Source organism: Castor canadensis, chromosome 19 (assembly GCF_047511655.1).
Source record: "Castor canadensis chromosome 19, mCasCan1.hap1v2, whole genome shotgun sequence".
Classification (NCBI taxonomy): Eukaryota; Metazoa; Chordata; class Mammalia; order Rodentia; family Castoridae; genus Castor; species Castor canadensis.
The window spans coordinates 40,257,649-40,282,244 of NC_133404.1; the positions used below are offsets into that span (position 1 = coordinate 40,257,649).

Below are 24,596 nucleotides of genomic sequence, written 5' to 3' on the forward strand. Positions count from 1 at the left end.
GTATCACCCAATTTTCCACGGAAGCAATGAAATGCAAGCCGAGTCCCGCTGTGCCATCTGTCAACTGTAAATCACGTGAAGTCATTTAAAAGTCGAGGAGTAGAAGCAAATTCTCTTTGTGATGTGACCTCATCAAAGAGAGGATCAAAGAGATGCTTAGCCAAAGTGCATTTCCTTCTTATTGCCATTAAGAAATCAGACACTCTACTAAAAGATCTTTCAGGTACAAGTGACATTTCAGATCACATGCAAAGACTCCCTCAGCAGCCAAACAGCCAAGATGTCCCACTACTGATGAACAGATTAAGAAAATGTGGTATTTATACACAATGGAATTTTACTCTGCCATGAAGAAGAATGAAATTTTGTCGTTTGCAGGTAAATGGATGGAACTGGAGAACATCATTTTAAGTGAAGTTAGCCAGGCTCAGAAAGCCAAAGGCCTCATGTTTTCCCTCATATGTGGAATACAGACCCAACACAAATATAAACAATATTATGAAAATCAGGTCAAACTAAGAGAAGGTCAGTAATGGAAGAGGGAGGGTAAAAGAAGGAAGTTAAGGTGAATATGGTTGATGTACTTCCTATACAAGAAGGAATATACAATTTTTAAACCTGTTGAAATCGCCATAAGAAAGTGACTAAGATAGAAAGGAGAAAAAAAGAGGGATGAACCAATTCGGGTTATAATACATATATACATGGAAATGTTACAATGAAACTCCCTGTATAACTACGTTAAGCAAACAAAAATGTCTATTTTTTTTCAAAAACAGAAAACAGGAAGGCAAAACTGGTCCTGTCTGGGGATTGGTACCAGTGAGGGGGGGAGGATAAAAGGAAAGGGTGTAGGAGGTGAATACGGTGGAAAAGTATGTACACATGTATGAAAATGGAAAAAAGAGACCTGTTGGAACTATTTTGGAAATGGGGAGAGAGAAGATAAAGGAGAATGATGGAGGGAGTGAATTCAACTATGGTATAATGTAAGCACTTTTGCAAATGTCATAATGTACCCCCAGTACAACAAGAATTTAAAAATAAGAAGAGGAAAAATTGCAATATAACACTTTGTCTCCCTCCCCAGGAGCCAGTGCAGCGGGAGCAGTGACCATTGAAGGTTTACTAAAAGAACAAAGCAGCAATCCAAAGAGAAACAGTGATATGTGAGGTTCTTAAAATTTGAAGGAGTGTTGGAACAAACTGTACTTGATAAGGATGCCTTGTAGGTTCAACTGTAGAATTCCCCAAAGACACTAAAACCAATTTCTGTAGCAATTACTGCACCCAAGTCAGACAGTTCACTTTTCCGAGACGTTCTTTATTAAATGGCCCAGACAAAATCAACTTCTTTCGGGGAAATGAAAAGATTGCATTTCCACTTACAGGTTCAGGAGACGTGAGAAACTCCTGGAGACAAGAGCCATCAGCTCCAGTCCTGACCCCACCTACAAACACTTATGTGGCTTAAAAATCATTCAACTATGTGTCAAGTCCTCAGTTTCCTCATTTACAGAATGAAGAGATAAATCTCAATGGATCACTTAGGTCTTTTTCAGATTAAAAATATCTATGTTGCATAAGGAAGTTAAGTGAAAGAGAAATAAAGAGCAGGAAAGGAAAAAATTCTGCTTTCAGCCAAGTCCTATTGCTGGAATAATTTGATAGTCCAAGATTCAAAGGCAAAAATACAAGTGAGGATTATATTCAAATGCAACTGGCTGGTTATAAAACCAAGCCCAAAGAGAACTTGATCTTGGGTTGCTACTCTTCAAGTACTCATGGTGAAATGCTTCCGGGATGTGCTTGGCTTATCTGTCCTGCAACACAGAAGTGGGCTCTGGGCTAGACGATGGCCTCTGAGCCTCCTTAACCAGCTCAGAGACTTTCCTTCTTTCCTTCTTTCTTTTTCCTCAAAAGCAAAAGGCATTGGTGTGTCGATGCTTACAATTACGCACCACAGATCAAGAAATAAATTCCTACATGGAAGGGTAGAAATGCAAGTCTCAAAACTGAGGCAAACTTGCCTTTTTATAAGTCTATGAAGACAATATAAGTAAGTCAGAACCAGCATTTGCTAAGCTCATTTCCAAATACCAGTCCCGTGCTGACAGGTGTATTTGGTGAGCGTTTCATCTCTCGCCTGTCTGGAACAGGGGTCTTCCTTGTCTTTTCAACTCTGAATATCCTACTTTTGTTTGATCCTTTGATTTTCTTTTAAATTTTGAGACAGTGTCTAGCTATGAAGCCCAGGCTAGCCCAGACCTCACCATCCTCCTGCCTCTGCTTTCTGAGTGCTGGGATTACAAGCATGTACCACCACATCTGCCTTTGTTGAACTTTGGGTTTTTTTTATTAGAATGTGGATAGCTTCTTTATTTCTCAAGTCACTACCTACTTCTGAGAAACAGTCACAAGTGTGGTAAACACAGGCTTAAACTATTTCAGTGCAAGTCCTATAAATAAAATCATAATTATTGTGCAATAAGCTAGAGTATTTCATACATCAGCAGAATCCCTCTGCCTCAGGGGTTCTCTTTGGAGTCGCACCTGACTTTCAACTCTATCCCTCCAAAGCTCTGCCCTTTCTCTGCCTCCAGCTACTGCTACAGTGGCCTGGAAGATCTGTTTTTTTCAATTCTGCCTGTCGAAATCCTCTATAGCTTTTTCACCTAAACACCCCTGCCTCTCTGTAGAGGGGCCTCTAACTTAAATAAGCCTTTGCTCTCTAGGTACACGCAGCCCTTTAGTCGTGGGTCTGTGTGACACACATTGCAATATTTTGGAACACCAGAAATTATTTTGGCCATCTCCCCAGCTGGTGGACTCCATCATGGGGGGATGAGCCCACTCTGTTTATCTCAGTCTCACTGCACCTACTCTTCAGCAAAGTAGCTGCTCTATAATTAGAAGCTCTGTGTAAAAAACACCCTTTGTACTCATTTTTCTCCTGCACTCGGGTGCACATTGATTGACCAATTGTCATCTCTATAGTGGCACCAAGGTGAATATTGCCTGTCACACACAGCCATTAAAAACGGTTGCATCACTTTTAATGACATGGAATAAAGGTCTACAATATGTCATTAAGTGTCAAATTTAGATTATGAAACCATATGCAGAATATGGCCATATTTTGCATATTACTCAAGTGTATTGTCACGTGTGTGGCTGTGCTTGCACTCGTGTCGATCTATGCAATGAAAACAGACTGGCAGGAAACATACCAAATGTTCACAGCAGTCATCACTAGGCGTGGTATTTGGGCGTGATTCTTATTTTCTTTTTACTTTTCTGATTTCCTCCAAGATGCTTACAATGAGTATATATTACTTTGGAACCAGAGATAACTGGTGGTGTTCTTTGTTTGTTTAAAAAGCCATAGATAAGCAGACAAGAGTTGGGAGTCACAGATCATCAATGAGAGATGAACAGAATATTGAATGCAATTCCAGAGACACTTAGGAGCCTTATGAGGGAGCTCCTAAGGAGCCTGGTCAGGACATATGGGGACAAGCCATGGACAGGGACAGTTTTGCTTAAAGATCGAGAGTTTCAATTTGCACAGTAACTATTCCTAAATGGTTCATCACCTCTTCCTAGGAACTGTCTCCTGGTCCACATGAGTGGGAGCTGTCGAGGTCACTTTGCTGAGACCAAGAAAAAGGAATGAGCTTCCCTGGGTTTCAGATGGAGGACAACTTCCAGGGCAGCGTTTCCAGCTGGGCACAGCAGGACACAACTCCTCCCAGGGGTCTCTCCTCCCAGTGCCTCTCACCATTCACATTCCAACAATGTAAATGACGGATACTTTTAATACAAGAGATCTGTCATTTATTTATTAGCTGGGGACAGGCTCTGCAGCGGAGAAGGATGCATTATAAATCAACTTTCTCAGCCATTAAAAATTAATACCATTCATAATGTAGAATGTCAGTAATTTCTTTATTAGAGCAAGTATCTTTTTTTTTTTTCTTTTCTTCCAGGTTACTTTTCCCTTTCTGGAGAACACTGTTTTTTTTTGTTGTTGTTGTTTTGGTTTTTCTTTTTTTTTCTAATGGTTGCCTGAATACAAATTACCCCAGGGATGGGGGATACTGCTTTTCAAACAGGTTAAACGGGGAGAATAAGAGCTCTGGAGTTAAAAAAAAAAAAAAAAACCACTCACTAATTCCCCTTAGAAATACGGTATCACTGCATCTTTCTCTTTTTCCTCACGGGGTCTCACTCAGGACAGCCCTCATTTGTTGCTGATCCACCCTGCACCCAAAGTGGAAGGCATGAGGTCTCTCATAGACCAGAGGGAAAGAAATAGATGGTAGGTCATTTTAGGCATGCTGGGAGTTCTCTATATTATCTGCCAATGACTGCTCCCTAATGAGAGGGGTTCTCATTAGCTTTTCTACTGTCTCAAAATTAATCTGGCACTCACCAAAAGAAACATGGGTGATAAAGTCTAGGTCAAGGCCAAGAGCACTTTATACAGTGTCTCCCCCGCCCCCTCCAACACACTGAGCCTGGGATTGCAGACTGCCAATACTCCAAACAGTACTGGAATAGACCAAGAGGCAAGAAGCTAAGCCTCCAAGGCGTCCCTGTGCTTCCCCACTTGAATGGCAGCTCCAGGGAAGGTGAGAGTTTGGAATTAGGACGAGCTCTGCCCTCCTTCATTTCTGAGGGCATAAAAGGAAGAATCTGGAATCCATGATGACTTCATTCCGCTTAAAAATAGTGAGGAGTTTGCATGGTTGGTTCAGCCAACCTGACCGTCTTAAGCCCTCTGCCAAGGAGTGTGCATGAAGGGGAAGGGGCCATTCCACACCAAGCCACCCACCCCACCCCTACCCACAGCCTTGTGGTTTTTCTGTTTTGTTTTTTTTTTTTTGGTGGGGGGAGGGTCTCACTGAGCTGAGCATTGATGTCAGTCACATCAGCCATAATTGAGTTAAAACTCCTAAGTAACAAATCCCCAAGCACATATTTAAAATCTATTTTCAGAATTACACTGAGCATAATCCAACCAATCAATGAGCCATTAGGAGTTCAGTCCCAACACTTCTTATTACCAGTGGCATTAGGACTGCCCGACTCAGCAGAAACCAATGGGAAGAGTTGCTGTGTCACCAGCATTTCCAGGTCTGGGGACAGAAGCTAACACAGTGCCTGGGGAGAGACCCACTCACAACCTGGGTGGACCAATTAAGTTACACAACCACCAGAGACAGGGTAAAAGGAGATGTGGCCAAGAAAGAGTATAATATGGCTCCAAGGACTGTTGTTTTTCTCCTTCCATGGGAGCTCCTGGGGCTCCTCCATACCCATCTCTACCTAGACCTGGCTTCTGGAAGACTGGCCAGCCTCCCTTGCTAGCCTGTGAAGATGCTGATGGCCTTGTGGACTGGGAGTGAGGAGGGCAATGAGAGAAAGGGACTGTCTTCTGTTGCTCACTGGTAGACACCATGTACCCAAGAACGCATCTGTCCAAAATTTGCCAAGATCCTCCTCAGTATCTCTGAAGTGAAGGTGCAGGAGAAAAGAAAGTCAGTCAACGGCAACCAGGTGCAGACCAGGCCAGAGGGAGAGGCATGCTCCAAACCCCTGAGTTCGAACCCTGGCTCCGCCTCTGACCAGAAAGTCCCTCAACTTCCCTGAGCCCTAGAGACTTCCTAATCCACACAACACTTAAGTCCAGTCTCATTTAACTTTGAGAGAAAGACTAAGCGAGAAGGAGAAAGGCAAAATGCTCTGAAATCACAGCTTTGCCATTTCCTGGCTATGAGCCTACAGCATATCTGAACCCATCTCCTGTGCCTCATTTTCCTTTCTATGAACAGAGCACCTGCTCACATGGTTTCATGAGGATTGAAATATTTATTAATTTATTAAACTCTCTTCCATGCCCCTGACACAGGAAACACTATGCAGTGTAAAATTTTACTCTCATCTCAATGGATGTCAAGTTCAGAGCCTGGTCCTTGGTAGGTATTCAGTCAAGTGGATTTCCTTCTCCTCATTACTTCCCCCTGAGTTTCTCATCACCCCCACTTCTCCCACTACTCTCTGGAAACTACACCCCAGGAATTCAGATGGCTTCTCAACCAAAACAACTATATCCAGCTAAAGCCAAATGCAGACATTTTTCTTTGCCTGAGCATACAAGCACAGCCCTGAAAGTTGCCACAATTTGCCAGATCAGAACAGTGAGGGTGACAATCACAAATGACCAGCTTGCTCTCCCTAAGAGGAGAGATGCAGAGAGTAAATTTTACAAGGGATCAATGTTTTCATCTTTCTTCTACGACCTGCACCTCGAGGCTCCCAACTACTCCTACAAGTAAAGACGACTGTGTCTGCAAAGCTAAAAGATGGGTGAGCATGTGTTGTCATGATGGAGGAGACCTGGGATAACAAGAACAGGCATTTCTAATAGCCACTTCCCCTTTTCTTGCTAATAAGGTGCTGATTTGGTGGAGGTATTCACTGCCTTCCACACGACTGTGTGTTTCAGAGGAATTGAGTTCCATCCTCAGCCCCTCGAGATGCTGGAAGTGTCTAAAATGCTTGTGGTAATTCCAGTCCCCTTAGAAATGACTAGCTTAGAAATAAACATATGACATAATTCTGGCCATTGAGAACAGGAAGGAAAGACTGCTGGGGGCTCAATTTCAATCAACTTTTAAGAAGAGACAAGAACAGACAATCTTGTGTGCCCCTGGTTCTTCTGTTTGGTTTAATGCCTGGAGCTTCTACAACCATTTTGTAGCCAGGTTGTAAAAGCAAAACAATGAAGGAGAGGCAAAAGGATCATAAGAAAGCAGAGCTGGAGTCCTAATGTTCCTCACCAGGAGCCTCCCCTACTGGCTTAACTGAATTATGGGATTATCAGTTTCCTTCTAGTTTAAGCTCCATGAGTCAGGATTGTCTTGTACTTTCAGCCAAAAGAATATCAAATGATATAATTAGTATCCAGGTATGACCAAGACCCGGGTCCATGTACACGAGTACCTGAATATACAGTATTGAACCTAACTACATTTATGTTATTTGTTTTTGGTGGGACTGGGGTTTGAACTCAGGGCTTCAGCACTTGCAAAGCAGACACTCTACCACTTGAGCCACACTTCTAGTCCTGAACCTAACTACAGATGGTGCTATACAGGTGCAGGTATATGAGACCTCAGTGTACTGGTGGATAAGGGAGATTGGCTTCCATAAAACAAAGTCTGCTGACAAGAGGGAAAGTAAAACAAAGACTCAAACAAACACAAGAATTCAACCATGAATCTCTCAGCCTCCCTCCAGTTGAGCCCTCGGCCTTCCAGTTTCATTAACCCAAAAGGAAATTGGCCGGGGCCCTCCGCTCATCTGCATCCATCATGCCCTGACAACCAACATATTACAGTCCCGACTCCTAAGAACATCTCTGTGGCTGTGGGTCTGGATGATAAAGTACAGTTTCTCAGAGTTGCAGGAAAAAAGTCGCTGGAGGGAAGAATTCTTATCTCTTCAGAAATAACACCAAACTTTGAAAACATTACTTTTTTGGTAGCATCAAATTGGTTTCCCTCAACAGAGGGAAAAATATTATATTTACATCAGAAATTGTCATAATAGTTGTAAAAATATGATTGCCAAGGCAAGGACAAACACACACATGCCACTTATCCAAGCTTAATAGAGTGTTTTGAAATTCTTATAGCAGTTCATCTAAAACACTACCGATCCCCCTTTCTTACCTGCAATCTAGAGAGGGCAGACACCTTGTCCACAGTCAAACAGGTAAGGGCCCCTCACACTCATGTCACTTTCTGTTCTAATGAAACAAGATCTGCTATGATCAAGGGTATTGTTTACCCTCTCAGCTCCTAGACCCTGTCCTGGCTACTCCCTGTCAAAAGCATTATATTCCCCTCTGGAAATAAACAAGCACTTTGACCTTCTGCAATGGTCTGGAATCAGTGGTTTTGAGCAGACACTTGCATCTCGTATCATGCACTTCTCCTTCGGACCAGCCCCCTCAGATTCCTATCCTAAGTGTCAGCTCTGCCTAGAAATGAGGAATGCAATAAAAATTTGGCTATGACCAGCATCTCCGGATCTGGGGGCTTAGAACGTGTTAGAAGCACCTGCAAGAGCTCTTAGGCACAGAACATCAGGCAAAGACCCCTGATCCATGTGAATGAAAGGGGGCATGCGTACTCTGCCAGAAATCCTGAAGAATGCCACACCCAAACCCTGCCTATTCCTATGGAATGCAGCCACTTCTTGTCCCTCCCAGAGGCTTGGGAAAATATGACAGCTCCTGTGCCAAAGGAGGTCAGGCCCATCTAGTCACCATCAGAGTGAGCTACCACATCTGCTGGGGAGGTGACAACAGGACCCAGAATCCCAGGACAGCCCATAACGTGATCCATAAGTACATGGGTGGCCAGAGAGATAGGTGCTAATGGGTAAGCCTCAAAATCAGGTTCCAGGTGCAATACGTTGGGGAAACATTGCAACCCAGCATCCTTCTTGAAAAGTTGAAATGATTTTAGCCCTCAAGGCTTACAGAATCCCACAGTATGAAATTCATGTAATCCAGGTTTTCCCTAATGTATCTGACCATGGACTACTTTGGGGAGGGGAATGAGGGGAAAATGCCTACTAGCCTCCCTCAACGAACAATTTGGGAAACGCTGAATTAACGGCAGCTGGGGAGAAGATGTGAGGGCAGCTGGAGGCTTGGCTTCTTGATCAAGGGCTGCGTAGAGCTTTAGCTTACGCTAAGAATATAGCACAAGGGGAAGGAGACCCTACTGGCTTGTTTGGCACATCTCATATACTCCCATTGAGAGTATGACTCGTGTATTCATTAACAGGAAACAGAATTGATGGTCATCTTCTCTCAGACAAGGACTTTTGAAAAGAGAATGCTAATACAGACCAAAACAAATGACAGAAGACCCCTGCTTCCCTTAACAGTTGGTGGGATCTCTTTCCCTCGTCCTGCTTTTAAACCCATACCCCTAAAATAGGAATTTCCATCTTCTTGGAAACAAAGTAATCCCAGCATCCTCCTCTCAGCCTATATTGCTGGTCTTCCAAGTGAGTGATTTATCTGCTGGGTAAGATGAGCAGGGTGCATCTTCTGTCATCACATTTCTTTTTGGGGAAGGATTCATAAAGAGGGAGATACCCTGAGTGGGTGGTCTTCCTGGGGTCCATCTAACCTCTCTCACTTGCAAAAGGTGAACCTCCCTGCAAATGGATAGACTGTGCCTTCTCAGTAGACCCAACTCCTGTCTGTGCATCCCAAGTTCAAGACTTAGGAATGGTATCAAGAAGCCCATTTGGCTTTAAGTCCAAGCAACCTTCTCCAGCCCATCTTTTGATTAGGATTTGAGCCCTCTGTGTGTCTCAGCTGGGTCAGAATTATCACCCTAAAAAAATAATAAACCCAACACAGATTGGATGCCTAAAACTGGCGAAGAGAAAAAAGAATAAATTAGTCTCCCTAAACTAGAGGGCATCTCTGGAGGGGAATTCATTTTCCTACTCCTTGAAGACAAGATGGAGGCCAAAACATACCAGGAAGACAAGGAGTCCTTCTGCTTCTAGGGCTTGGGCAGGAAACAAAGTCCCCATTTCATATCCTACTCACTTTTCCATCTTGAGCCCACATTCCACCATGAGATGATATTACTGCAGGCTGCCTGAGGGTCTTACCATTCTTCACCTTTGACCATGAAGCACATCCTTATCCCTCAAGTACTTTTTTTAGCCAATTACGGTGTATTTACAGTGAGCATAATTATACCTAATTACTTAATTAGCATGACTGCATGCAGCTTCTAACTTTGAGAGTGTGATTATGGCAGAAGCACAGGACAGCCGAGGCCATGAGTATCAACGGGAATGGAGGGCAGCATAGCACTGGGAAGATGGGCATGAGTCTCTCTCTTTGCACTAGCTGGTTACAGCTCCAAAGTGCATGCACTGGTATGTCTTGGATTTTCAGATAATTAAGGGGAAAATGGCAGGATTTAATTTTATGTTCCTGCAATGAGGGAAAATCCACATGGTTGAACTGTGCCTACATCTGCGGGACTTGAAAGTCAGAGTCCAGCAGAGGTTAATCCCTAGGGACTGAAGACAAGGTTGTGAGTATATTTGAGCACAAGCTTGTGGGCTCAGGACTTACTCCCTTGGCTACCAACACATTCCATTCTGTGTTGGAAAGAGCACTACCCAGCTCTTTCTAGAAAGAAAGGAAGCTGATAAAATATTCAATATTACTAGTCTCCTCCAGAGACCTTGGGTTTACCAAACCTAGCATCCCAGCATTGTCAGGGGTCTGCCACTTATTCTCATTCAATTTGGAAATAGGATTGAAGAAAATTCAGAAAGGGACAATCCTCACTTACATTCATTTAAAGTGTTCCATGAAATGCTGCCTAGCAAGCAGGGACTGGAGATACTCAGCCAGTGAAAAAGGCTAAAGCTAAATGTCACTATTATCTTCACCAAGATTTGGCCTGTGGTTCCCTGAAGGGTGATGTTTAAGATGCCACCCTCAGAAGAAAGGAGGAATTCATCTGAATTCCCCACCTCTAACTTGGTCTCATTTCTCTCCCATATGACAATCTAGACAGGGCTGCCTCTTACCATCAACCACACACGGCAGACCATAGCAGCCACCCCAGGATGCTAGCCTCCCCTTCTCAGCTGTAAAGTTCAGGGACAAGCCCTGCAATCAGATTCTGTTCTTGCCATCAGGCAAGTCTAGCCAGGAATTCTACTGGAGAAAAAGCTAGAAAGTCTTACACTGTACTAGTGGCAGCTGCTGCTCTTGCCTCTGATACTGATTCTAGAAGGGGCCTCTGCCTCCTAAACAAAGGAGCCCATTTTCCATATTTCATCTACAAGTCCATTATGCTAAGCTCAGAGGGCAGGAATAAATACCTATCATTACCCTGCACTAAGTGATGTTTGTTAGCACAGAGGGTGACAGAAATCTTTATCATGCCAATGCACTATTAATACTGCATGATGCACACAAGCTCTGTATTCCCCTCCACAGCTGGGAAAATGGCCTTGGCAGTTCCTCTTCCAGAAAAGGCAAACTCCATGACTAATTGGCCCAGGAGAAAAGAAGGAGACAAAATACCCTCACCCCTGATGAAGGACCACTGATCTCAGCTTGAGAGAGACAGACCACAAACCAAGCCTCTTCAGCTCTGGGAGATTTCAATAGAAGTACTTGCCTTGTGGGCTAATGTGTTGTGTTGGAGGATGCTTTGGGAAGTTGCCCTGAGGAAAGAGACTGAAACTAAGCCTTCCAAATAGCTGTGTTGCTGCTGAAGAAGTGTAAGGAAAGGTGGGTCTGCTCTAGCCCCACATAGAAAATCTACTTTCTAGGTTTACTTTCTGTAAACCTAACCCCATTCTAAGGGCCTTATCTGAAGGCAACTGTGGTCCTTAGGGTCTTTATTCTGTTCAGAGAGGTTATAAGTGCCAATAGTTAGGCTAAGGTTGACCTGGCCTCATGACCACAGGGACCTTCAGCCAACCTTGAGCATCCTACACAGAGACTGTTCTTCTTCCTCAGCAGCTGCCTCTCTAAGTTCAAGAGGTATAGGGTGAGTGTTTAGGGTCACTGGACTTCTAGGTGATGTGATCTGATGTAAAAGAATGGATGCTGGGCTCTGGGTTTATCCTTCAGGTTCAGTCTTAATAGCTATATGATCTTGAACAAGTCATGGAAGCTCACTGAGCCTCAGTTTCTTTATCTATAAAATAGGGGATAGCAACCTCTCCCTCAGATTGCTGATTAAATATCACCTAAGATAAAAAAAAAAAAAAAAAACACCAGCCCAATGCTTGGTCCAGAGAGGTTGTAGATACAGATCAACAACAAACTTTCCTTATCTGTGAGACTCTAGAGAGCTTGAGTCATGGGGCCGTCTGTGTTAATCAGCTTTCCATTACTCTAACAAATGCCTGAGATAATCAACATATAAAGAGGAAAGGTTCATGGTTTGAGAGGTTCTAGTTTATGAACAGTCAGACCCATTGTTTTTGGGCTTCTAGTATGGGTGTCAGATGGCAATGATGAAGAACATGTCATAGAGAAAAATCACTTACCTCGTGGACAGTTAGCAAAAGACAGTGAAGAAGGGGCCAGAGTCTCACAATACCCTTTTAGGGCACACCCCAATGATCTAAACACCTACCCTAGCACCTCTCCCCCCAAAAAGGTTCTATCATTCCCAAGAGTGCTACCCTGGGGACCAAGTCTCCAGGACATTCAGGATTAAAATGCAGCATCAACTGTCACAAATTAGTCAGCGTCGTCATTGACCCCAGTCTTATGCTGTGTTTTCCACAGAAAATAAAGAACTATAACATGTAAGAGATGCTTCTAAGAATAGATGCAAAGTCAGGTTGAGGAAATAGCACACACAAATTTGAGAGTGACAGGATGACCTAGGATTTGGCTCAAAGTCATTCATGACTAGTACATGGCATTGACTGTTAGCCAAGGGTTAGAAGGGAGGAAGGAAATGTCAGGATGAGATAGTGTGAGTCTAGGAGGGAGTCACAAGAAGCTGGAAATGAGGTGGCATTAAAAGACAAATAGGGCAGAGAAAGAAGAAAGAGGTGTGGGGCAGGGCCATGCAGAGAGGGAGAAAAGATACCATTCCAAAGCAGGAATTACACTAAGGTAGCAGCTGGCGTCTGGGACGGGTGGTCTGGAGAGAAAGGATAAAGGTTGGTGAGTCATTGGGTAAATGTTGAATGCACAAGGCCCCAAGAGAGTCCCCAGGAGGCAGTGGATACCATCCTTGTCTTGGGGATCAGCTATGGCTGGCATTGGTGGTGAGATGAAATGGGTAGTGAGCATGTGTGTCTTGGTCCCCATTGTTTCCAGAGCCAGAAGGCCTAACCAAATCCTTGATGCATATGCACTGAATCAATGAAATGACAGAAGCCAGACAGTATAAATGACTCGGATACTAAGAGGGAGAGAGACTCAAAAGAACGTGGTCAAGATCATGGAGAAACAGAACTAGAGATGGAGCTGAAGCTCCCTCAGGGAGCTGCAAGAGGTTTATGGTGAGCAGAAGCAGATAGCTATATGAAACGGAACCAAAAAACTTCTTGCAATTGCTTCAAGTGGAGTGGGGAGGGGACTGAGGGGGAGAGACGATGGGGGCAATGTCAATAATGTACAATATAAGTCTAACCAGAATTGTCACTACAAATCCCCTCTGTATAATGAATATACCCTAATAAAAATTTATAATAATTATAAAAAAGAAACAGATGGACATGACTTCAAGAAGAGGGCACCAGAAGGAGCAGGCTGACCAGGATGAGGGGATGTTCCTGTTTGCAGGCTTGGAAGGACTAACTCTGAGAAGGTGGATACACCATACCTGGGAACAAATGCAGACATGGAACTCTTGAAGACAGAAGGGAGGGCTGGGTGAACACAAGATACCTCCCCTGACGGCCTCTGCTTTCTCTACCTAGAGAATGAGTTTTGAGAAAAGGGATTAACAGAAAACCTAGGACCTTAAAGAGGGCCAAGGAACTTTCCAAGTGGCCTATGGAGACCAGCCAAAGTGTGACACCCAAGACAGCAGCAAGCAGTCCAGCCCCAACACAGGAATAACCTTTCCAAAGCCCAGAGTTGTCACAGGCTGTAGAAGTAACCCAGGGTCCAGTGTTGCTACTTTGCTTTTTACTTTCTCCCCAGTGACAGGGCCCTTGGTGTCTCATCCTGAAGGACCTTGTCCAAGGTCTAGGACCCTCAGGTATGTGACAAGGAGGGTTATATCCATTTCCCTATGCTTTTGAGAATCAAGGGATTTTATATAAGCAACGAGAGGTGCAGTATTAGGCTTAGTTTGGGTATACATGGCCACGTAAGTACATCTTTATTCAGGTCTTTCAAAATCCCTGGAAAGGCTGAATAAATTCAGAATAAAGACAATGTTAAATGCAGAGCACTTGTTGGGAACATAGACAAGGGAATGCAAGCATCTGATAAGGGATCGTACCAGGTGATCTCTAAGTATCCTTGGAGCTTGACATGCAATGAAAAATGCACTGAGCAGATTAAAGAGAGATAGAAAGTGAGAAACAAGGACAGGACCGGCAATCCAATCATCCCAGTCAGAAAGGTTCCACCACTCGATGATAAACAAACACCTGAGTGAAGAAAGAAAAGCATTCTGTCCTTAATCCATCACTGGGGGACTAGGAAGATGATGTCTGAAGTCACGCAGCACTGCAATTCCTTCCCATGTGACACGTGTTAAAATGGACCAAGGAAGGGAATCAGATAGAGACAGCTCTGGGGTCCACAGTTTGAGCACTGTGCTGTCTTAATCCCCAGATTCTTACCGTTCTCCCACAGGAGTGACCCCGCCTTGTCTGCATCACTGTTCCCCCACTTATTTAAGTGCCAAGGCATATGTGGTTTTAATTATTTATGACAGTGTCTTCATCACACACAGGGATGTACCTTGGCGTCAGTTCTTTTTACTGAAGAAGATCAGAGATCTGCTGCCCCTCAGCTGGAAAATCTCTTCTGAGGGTGGCTGGTGCCCCCTGTCCCGATTGTGTGAGTCACTGAAGGATCGGCCAATTCCCCACACAGTGATCCTGCACAATGTTTATCAAGCCATACTTGTTTTCTGAAAACAATTAGAGCCATCCTCTGTGTCCTGATAGGGGAAAATGTACTGACTCCATGCAAAGACTACTGCCCCTAATTTCCAGACACTGGTCTTAACAACCCAAAGTCATCTTTCCATTTCCCTCTGATAGGGCTTTGTTTGCTCCCCTCCTCCTTCAAGTCTCCATCACTAAGCCTGCTTCCCCTCCATCTCCACCAACTCACCTCTTGCTTACACAGAAATTTGCCTGGCTCCCCAGCAAGGCTACTTTGAATCCTACACTCAGCTTTATAAGGAAGGCTCTGCCTGTACCTGGTTTTCCTGGTGCAGAGGCTCCATGGCTGATATCAAAGGACATTCACTGGATCCCACAGCCATCTCCACAGATCCCAAGTTCCCATGGTTCAAAAGAAACTTCCCCACCATGTGCCAGATTCATTCACTCCAGCAATTGTGCAGATAACGTGGTATCTGGAGCTCCACCAGGAGCAGATAAAACCCTGGGATCACATTTTGCACCAGGAACCCAAGGCATCCTCTTAAGGGCATACAGGTGCTCCTCACTACTCACGATTCTGTACTTGTTAATTTGTCTACTTGTTAAAATTCATTAGCAATTCCCAAAATAATATTTGATGCACTTTGATGTGTGACTTACACAGAGTGACAAAATAGTACAGTTGCCCACGTGCCCTTTTCCAGCTGAGGCCGAACAAGGAGATGCTTGGCCTTCCTTTAAAAGTACCAAGTTACTTCTTGTAATTGGCAAATAAAAATTGTATATACTTATCATGTATGACATTTGGGAGAAATTCTTAGCTCAGTTTTCAAGCCATAAACAAGTACCCTTTACATGGTCTCTTGGGGACCACATTTTTCGAATTTGGCAGGGGAGTTTTCTTGATAAATTTTTCAGAGCACAGCTCTGAAATACCATCTTATGTTCCTAAGCACTGGATGGCTGTGATGCGTCTTCAGAGGAGCATGTGTACAGATGAACTTAGAGCAGTCATGAGTTGGCCATTGTGTCTGTTAATGAGTCAGGAATACATTAATTAAATAAGGTGCTTTTAGACAGAAGACCACATACAAAATTGTATACTGATTGGCTTATAAAATATTGTGACTAGAGGCTTATAGGAACCTAATGCTATTATTTCCTCTAAGAGCAATGATTTGGTGTTCTCTCATTCATCATTCACTGTGACTTTAGAGAAAAGACCCAACTCAAGTAACCAGAACAAAGTCTATATTCAAGGCAGCAATGGCTGTCTCTGTTCAAATCCCAATGAAAACTCAGCATCAGCCAGAGGTGGAACTTAGACCTATGCTACCATAAGGGCTTTTCTTCTGGCTACTCCCAGCCAGTCCATGAATGAGCCTGTTCTGAGACAAGAGTTTTAGCTAGCGCAGAACTGTTCTTGGCATTGTCTCCCAATGTTTATCTGAAATATGGGTATCTTTCTTCCTTTCCAATCCCTAGTCCAGAAACCTAGGTATTCTTCCTCTGAATCTAACAGGGAGCATCTGAAACTGAAGCAGATTTTGGAGGAAACCAAAGTTGAAAGCAAGTGATAGCCTTATGCTGACTTTAGTCACACCTCCCCCTCAGCCCTTGAGCCCACCGTGGCAACCCTCTCACTAAACTCAGAGCCAGAGAAATGGAAGCAAAGCCTGACAGGGCATCCAAAGGCTCCCTCTGCACAAATGACTCAACAGGAGCAGCAAGAGTTCTGTGAACTACAAAGAATGTGGTTCAAGTATGGAGTGCTCAGCCTAGGGAGAGAGCAAGACCAGAATGCACTTCTTCTTAGGCCTATCCTGAATTGACCAAGACTTGAAGAAAACCCATGGGCAGGGAGCCTAGGGACAGGAAAGGAGAACTCAGTATTACCTAACCTAGCTGGGTCCCTGCCAGCTTTTGGGCTATCCTTTGGGTCCCTGCTGTCCAGGGGTCTCTATGCACTCTCCTGAAGCAATGGATCATTTCCTGAGGGTAGGGGCAATGGGAAGGAAAGGGATATGGCTACTGGGCCCATTGAATCTGCTGGATGGAGGAAGAAGCCACTGAAGCTCCAGGAGCTGAGAAGGAACCTAGTACAGCTCAGCAGAAGTACAAAGAGAGGAGCTGCAATCAACAGGTCGTGGGAGATGAGGAGAAAACAGGAGCCCTATGCCCTCTGGTCTCAAGGAGGAGGTGAGGGTTCCTGGCACTTGGCTGTGGTCTGATTCTTAGAAAGTGCACACTTGGGGGCATTGGAGGGACAGCTAGAGAGATGTTTCCATTCAAAGGTACTCACCACCCTTGCCCTTCATTTCCTTCCCCTCTCATGGAGGCTTAGGTGGAGGTTCTGATGACCTCAGAGACTGTAATCTGGACAAAGTCAGGTTATATGTTCTAACTGCTAGGCTAGGTCCACAGAGAAGCCAGCCTCGGTTGTATCTCTTGCCTTATTGGGAACACCTCTCCCTACCCAGGGTCCTGTTGAGCCCAAGTGATTCAGACCTATGGCCTTCCCTTCCCCAGGGACTCTGCTCACTGGTATCTCCATGCCCAAGCTATCCTCCAAATTTTGAGACAAAGAGGGAGGGTCTCCTAGAGAGTGGGAAGTTAGCAGGTGGCAGGTTACCCCAGAAGACTCCAGAGCCCCAGCTATATGGTCTGTTGCTCTACCACCCTTCCCTCCCAAGAAGGGACAGCATCCCATCCCAGTACTTACATGTGTCTGGCTTGTGGCAGTTGTGTCCCTGACGGAAGTACTGGGGGTTCTCAATGACAGGAATGCGGGTCATACCGATGACCACAGTGTCAGGCCCGGCGTCCAGAGAGGAGGGAGTGGTGATGCCATGGTTGATGTGGTGCAGTGGGCTGGCTGAGTCCTCCTCACCACTGATGACAGCCACAGGACCTGCACACACCAAGAGAGATATGGGATCCCGGTCAGGTCACACCCAATCAGCTTTCAGCCCTATCCACATATTGCTCACTATTTTTCCCAGCTTAAGAACAAAATCCATTAGAAAAGTATTCTCCAAGTACTCTGAATTCTGAATTCAGAGAACACCACTTAAATTCTCTTTCTTGATAATAACCCACCCCATAACCATGGGAATCATTGCAAAATTAAAGTGTGTAAAAATGGCTGAGCATGGTGGCTCAAGCCTGTCATCTTAACTACTCAGAAGGAGGAAGGCAGTAGGATCATGGTTTGAGGCCAGCTCCTGCCAAAACACAACTCACAAGACTCCATCTCAAACAATGGCTGTGCATGGTGAGGTGTGCATACCATCCCAGCTACACAGGGAAGCACAAATAAGAGGATCACTGTCCAGGCCGACCACACATAAAGTGAGATCCTACCTCTAAAATAACCAATGGAAGAAGGGCTGGTGGAATGGCTCAACTGGTAGAGCACCTGCCTGTAAATTTGAGGCCCTGAATTCAACCCTGGTACCACAAAAAAGGAGGGCAATCAAATTGACCATGATATAAATTATTTTCACTTCCTCCCATATCCAAATTAGTTCACAATAATAAGAATTTTAAATAGGATTCTTTGCTTGGGTAGCAATAACAGGATTTTTAAAAACACAACCTTGCATCAAGTCCTTCCTTTGCATGGGAGCTTTAAAAATTATTGGTGCTGGGCTCCACTGTCAGAAGTTCTGATACAGCTTATCTGGGGGTACCACCAAGGCATCAGGATTGTAGATGCTCTCCAGGTGAGCCCCAGATACAGCCAGGATCCTGAGCCTCTGATGAGGGGCTTGGAGGCCCACAACCTTTCAGTGTGGTCATTGGATTCCCAGAGTGGGGTGATGTGCCTTTCAGCGGACTCTGCCACAACCTTCCCTCATCCACAGGTAGACAAGCCCTGTGTGGGCCTGTATCCAACCTGAGCCAGGCTGCACAAGTGACAGTCGTTAGGCTACATCACTATTGGCCTAATGGCAGGTAGCCTGCTATCCTACTCTTGAAAGATCCATATTACCCATCCTAATAGATTCAAAGAATCCATTTGCATCTTCACCAGACCCAGCTCACCACTTCCTCACACAAAGAAGAACACCAGTGAGTAAGGGGACTACAGAAGCATGAGTTGACAATGATAATTAACACCACAGTCTTGGCAGAACAATGATTGTGTTTGGTGGTGTGATTCTCCCATACATACAAATAAAACTCCTGTAAAGGGAATTAGCTGTGACTGTTTGTGGCTTCATACAACTGGTGTTTTAAATAGCTGCTTTGCTAGACACAGGGTCCCCAGACAAAGCGCCTGCTGTGATTTGGTTTTGCAGCTTGAACAATATTTCCACTGCAGAAATCCATTACATCTTACTGAAGTTTATGGAGAGACTATTCCCCCATCAAATAGCGAGGTGAAGTGCCAATGAGGCAGAACTAAATGGAAGACTGGCAAATGCAAACCGAGGACCCTGAATTCCACCCCGTCAGCACAGACAGGCTTATTCCAACCCATGACAAATGGCTGACCGTGTTTGGAGATCATGTGCAAAAGCAGCAATAAGTGATTGCCCAAATACTCACAATAATCACCTGCCTTGCAAAAGGAAGCCCATTCCAAAAACACTCCATAAACCTAAGTGAAAAACTTCATCATGACTTCTCTGAAACAGGGAAAACTAAGCATTGGTCTTTTCCTCCCCAATCGCCATTAAAATACAAAGACATTAAGGAAATATGTGTGCACAAAGGGAGCGAGGAAGAGAAAAGATGAGGGAGAGGAAATGACATTTTTGGAAGATAGAAAGTCAAAGGAAGGCAGTGACTACCACCAGTGCTAAGTAGGCTGCTGGCAGGGGACATTGGACAGGAAGTCACTTCTGCTGTAGGAGAGGCTTCAGTGCTTAAAGGAATATAGTACCCAGGAAGGCTGGGACTGGAACAAGGCGCCCAGGCCATCACCTTGTCTCTGTCCCCATAAAAATAGTAATTTATTCCTGGAGAAATTGGGTGTGAAATACTCAGAGCAGGGTTGGGCTGAAGCATGAAGTCGAGCCCCCTCTTCCTGCTCCCAGGACAAGAGAAACTGTGTACAATCTTCCTCCATCCTCCAATCCTGACTCACACTTCTGCTCTGCTGGAGATTATGAAATGTTTCCCTGAACAAACTCTCCCAAGACGACCTCCAGACGTTGACCGTTGGGTATCTCCCCATGAAAAGTCAAGTTTGCTCCGGGGTCATGCCACAGTGAAGCCTACCACACAAGGCTGCTAATTGGCTTTCCAGTGCTCATTTCCTAAATAGTAAGAAACAGTGCAGGGAACCAGGTATGTCAGCAGAGCTGGAGCAAGACTCTCTGCTGGAGCAAAGAGTAGTTCAAGCAGGCAAACAGAACTTGCAGGAAACAGACAATGCAAGCAGCAGAAGAAGACTTTAAAAATATAGATATCCTCAGAGAAGTAAATGAAGATAGCGCATCCATCTTCAGGTGGTGCTGAAAATGTGGACAAGTGGAGCTGGGCACCTGTGACTCATGATTATAATCCTAACTACTTGGGAGGCTGACATAGGGAGGATCACAGTTCGAGGCCATTTTGGGCAAGTAATTTGTGAGAACCACCCCCATCTCCAAAATAACCAGAGCAAAATGGGCTGGAGGTGTGGCTCAGGTGATAGAGTACATGCTTTGCAAGCACAAAGTTTTGAGTTCAAAACCCAGTCCCACCAAAAAAATTATTAAAAAGTCAAACAAGAGTGGAAAATGAAGTCAAGGAAATCTTCTGGAAAAACAAACAAAAAGGAAAGAAGTAGAAGTGTGAAGAAAAGAAAATGAAAGATTTCACACAGACATTATACATCTGATTAAGTTGCAGAGCTGAGGGGAGAGAAAACATGGAAGGGCTGGGTATGGTGGCACACACTTATAATCTCAGCACTTAGGAGGCCGAAGCGGGAGGATCACAAGGTTGAGGCCATTCTGGGCTATGTAACAAGTAGGAAAGAAGGAAGGGAAGGAGCAAGAAAAGGAGGGAGGGAGGGAAAGTGGGAGGGAGGGAACAAAACTTAGAAATCTTTCTGAAATTACCTAGTTCTCAGCACAATTAACATGTACATGAGAGCACCTGCTCTCTCTCTCTCTCTCTCTCTCTCTCTCTCTCTGACACACACACACACACACACACACATACACATCAAGACACAAATTCACAAAATGCCAGTATGATGAAAATAAGACACTCAGAAGCTTCCTATAGGAGGGTTGGGGGAGCCAAGTCACATTTATAAGAATGCAGTCTGGTGAATCCTATCAGACTGCTGTGAGGAGCAGCTCAGAAAGGTAATAGGACACTCTGTAAAAACAGCAGTGTTGAGCAATTCCTTCAAAGTTTTGATGGACAACTTTTCAACTTGCAATTCTACTGCTAAGTTTGTGTGTGTGTGTGTGTGTGTGCGCGCGTCCACTACAAGGGCAAAGAAAGGTATTTGCAAATAATTTTACCTCACCTGTCCCCCTTCTTCAGAAGCACCAGGAGGATCAACTCCAGCAAAACATGAACAGAGGAAGTGAGGAAGCTAGCTCCTCTCAGGCCACAGGGCTGTGGGAAGGGATTTCTTTGGGGAGTGCGGGGATCAAGGTTTCCTATTTGTTTGTTTGGGAGGGGGCTCACCAAAGAAAGAGTGGTGACTGCAGGATTCACACTCAGAGGTGAGGGCAGCCTCACCCACTCCAAAGCTCACAGCCTTAACTGCAACTAGAGGGCATTTCCTTTACCAAAACTGTAGGCCCCGGACAGCAAAAGGATAGAAAAACCAAGCATCAAGAGTACCCCTGCAATTCTACTCAGCCATGAAGAATGAAATCTTATCATTCGCAAGTAAATGGATGGAACTGGAGAACATCATCCTGAGCGAGGTTAGCCAGGCTCAGAAGACCAATAATCCCATGTTTTCCCTCATATGCGGACTTTAGATCAAGGGCAAATATAGCAAGGGGACTGGACTTTGGTCACATGATAAAGTGAGAGCACACAAGGGAGGTGTGAGGATAGGTAAGAAACCCAAAAAACATGATAGTATTTGATGTCCTCAATGCAGAGGAACTAATGCAGAAACTTTAAAGTGACAGAGGCCAATAGGAGAAGGGGATCAGGAACTAGAGAAAAGGTTAGTTCAGGAAGAATCGATTTAGAATGTAACACATATGTACAGGAAAGCAATGCTAGGAATCTCCCTGTATAGCTATCCTTATCTCAACTCGCAAAAACCCTTTGTCTTTCTTATTATTGTATATACTCTCTCTTCAACAAAATTAGAGATAAGGGCAGAACAGATTCTGCCTGGAAGCAAGGGGTGGGGGGGGAGAGAGGGAGTCGGGGAGAGGGAGGGATGGGGGCAGAAGGGAGAAATGTCCCAAACAATATATGCACATATGAATAAATGAAAAAAAAAAACAGTACCCCTGCTTTGCACCCCTTTCTCTTTTCAGGATTGTGTCATGTGGGTTGTTACTGTGGTATGGGGGAAGGACATAGACAAAGAGAAGTCTGGAGAAGGTACGGCACAGGGACTTCAATCTTTGTGAAAGGCTGATTCTTTGAATCTGTCACCTACAGTGCATGACAATGAGGGGTCAAGAAAAGAGCCTGTGATCTAAAATAGTCACTGCTTCCTTTGTATCACCCTAGATTTTGAAAGGGCTGAGGTAACTGCCATGGGGAAAAGGGTCCCAACTATAGGTTCCCAAGCCATAAGAGGAGTGGGGTCACCCAAGAAGACTTCATAGACATCAGAGCTATAATAACTCCATACTTAAAATGTGGGTGGTGGAGAGGAACAAGGAAAAGAGAAGAAAGGGCAGAACAGGACATGGAAACCAGAAAAGCACATTGTCTTAGAAGTCAAAGAAGGAAGATTTCTAGAAACTCAAGTGAATCATATGCTGAGCGACAAACCAGACAAAGAATGAAATAGGCCACTGTGCTTGAAAACGAGGAGGTGACCTTAATGAGCGCTAGCTCCCCAGAGTGCCACATAAAATCACTAAGTGTGTCAAGTTGAGATAGAGAATCACGATCATTGTGAATTTTATTATCGTGTGCTTCCTAAGAACCAGGTTGTGTAGATGTGGCTTAAAAGTCTTACAATGCCTCTGTAAGGCTGGTACTATTATTCCCATTTTAAAGATGGGGACATTGAGGCACAGAGCAGTATCCCACTCCGGTACACAAGCCTTACAAAAGAGTGGTGATACAGAATTCAAACTCACAGCCTGGCCCCAGAGCCTGACTTCAAAACCATCACGCAGCATTGCCTCCCTCAATGATTTGGTCAAAGGGAACTTGATCAATACTGGCACGTTAACTTCCTCTTGAGCAGCTGCCTTCAATGACAGGTCCCCAAGACTCTTTTTAAAGATGTGCCACTTGACCCTTGAGAATTGGGACAGCAGTGAGTCACCTCATTAGACTTACCCAGATAGATTACAGATAATTCATCATCTCCTCCTCTTCCCAGCCTTGCTGAATGCTCTTTTTCAACTATATTCACACCACAAAAGAGCATCACACCATCAGACCATCAGCTAATCTCCAAGGTCCTTGTACTCACTGCTCCTCTCTTCCATGAGCTACATTCCTTAAAATAAAAGCCAGTAAACAGCACCCATCATTGCAGCTTTCCCCTCCCTGCCTGTGTCTGAGACCCATGGTGCCCCCCTAGTAGAGTTAGAGCCAGTGTTGGGACACGACAGTTCTGGGGACTTAGCATCCCTGGACTTGGTCATACACAGCCAGTCCCAGGTGCACCGATGAGAACAAATGACCCTTTCTCTAAAGGTGTTAATAACAGGGTTAGCTGTGCAGGAGTGGAAGCAGGGGCTACCTGGGAAGCCTCTGACATTCCATTCTATTTTGTTGTGAACCTAAAACTGCTCTAACAATGAAGTGTAATAAGAACAAAAGTAAATGTTTTTAAAATACCAGTCTCTGGGCTGGGTGTGTGCCCCAGTCATAAACCACTTGCTTAGCATGCGCAATCCCCAACACTGCAAAAAACCAAAAAGCCAGCCTTCCATCCCATTCACACAAATTTCCAAATAACCCTGGGATACACCAGCTTGACGACCACTGATAGAGTCACCAGCCTGTCACTTTAAAACAAATGCCCCTTTCTGACTCTTGCAAGATCTTGTGCCACTTGCCTCAGGGGAAGACCACAGACCTATGGTCCTTTTGAGGAGGAAGCATTTTTTTCTTCCCTTATTAGTCACAATGAAGAATTTATTAAGATATCCAAAAGGGACAAGTAGCAGGAGGGGGGACATCCCAGCTGTCTGGGGAGCTCTCCTTTGTTTTCTTGAAGGTGCCAGGCCTAAGGCAGGTGAGGAAAAGAAGCCAGTTCTGAGCTTTCAACACACACATGCAGACACACACACACACACATACACACATACACACACAGGTACACACCCATGCATGCATACTCCCTGGTACCTGTTGATGGCCATCCTATTGTCACTAATGCATTCCTAATTGCACAATTATTTTGTTGCACAGTGTTAATACACAAAGAGGAAGAGAAGCATCCCCAGAGACTTTCTGCAAAGTTCAAATTTTAGGGAGAGATCCTTAGGAGAATATAGGCATGCTCAGACACTCAAATCACATTTTTCTCCTCCAAAACTGCTGTCATTTTCCCCCCTTCAAACCTGGGGTAGATCTTAACTCTTCCAACAGCACTGTAATAGAACTACTGCTGAAACCCAATGGCTCCAACAGAAGCCGTGCCCAGCAACACGAGCTACACTGTCTTTCCAGAATCCCTCTCTTGCCTTCCCTTTCCTTCCATAGGGGAAACATGAGGATGCAGAGCTGGGAACAACTGGAATGTTGATAAATACTTGATTGCAAGGTGGGAGAAAGCTTCCCAAAGAAAGCAAAGTTCTCTGAGGACAACA

General features: G+C 44.6%; 1 protein-coding gene across 7 annotated transcripts in view; it reads right to left on the minus strand.

Moving 5' to 3' along the window:
- The window catches only part of Ntrk3 (neurotrophic receptor tyrosine kinase 3), a 378,049-nt gene that overhangs the window by 149,560 nt on the left and 203,893 nt on the right, over positions 1 to 24,596 (minus strand). For all 7 annotated transcript variants that reach the window (XM_074061742.1, XM_074061740.1, XM_074061741.1 and 4 more), the window contains exon 12: positions 17,393 to 17,581. In XM_074061742.1, the coding sequence (XP_073917843.1) occupies positions 17,393 to 17,581 (189 nt within the window). The remainder of the gene's footprint in view (positions 1 to 17,392; positions 17,582 to 24,596) is intronic.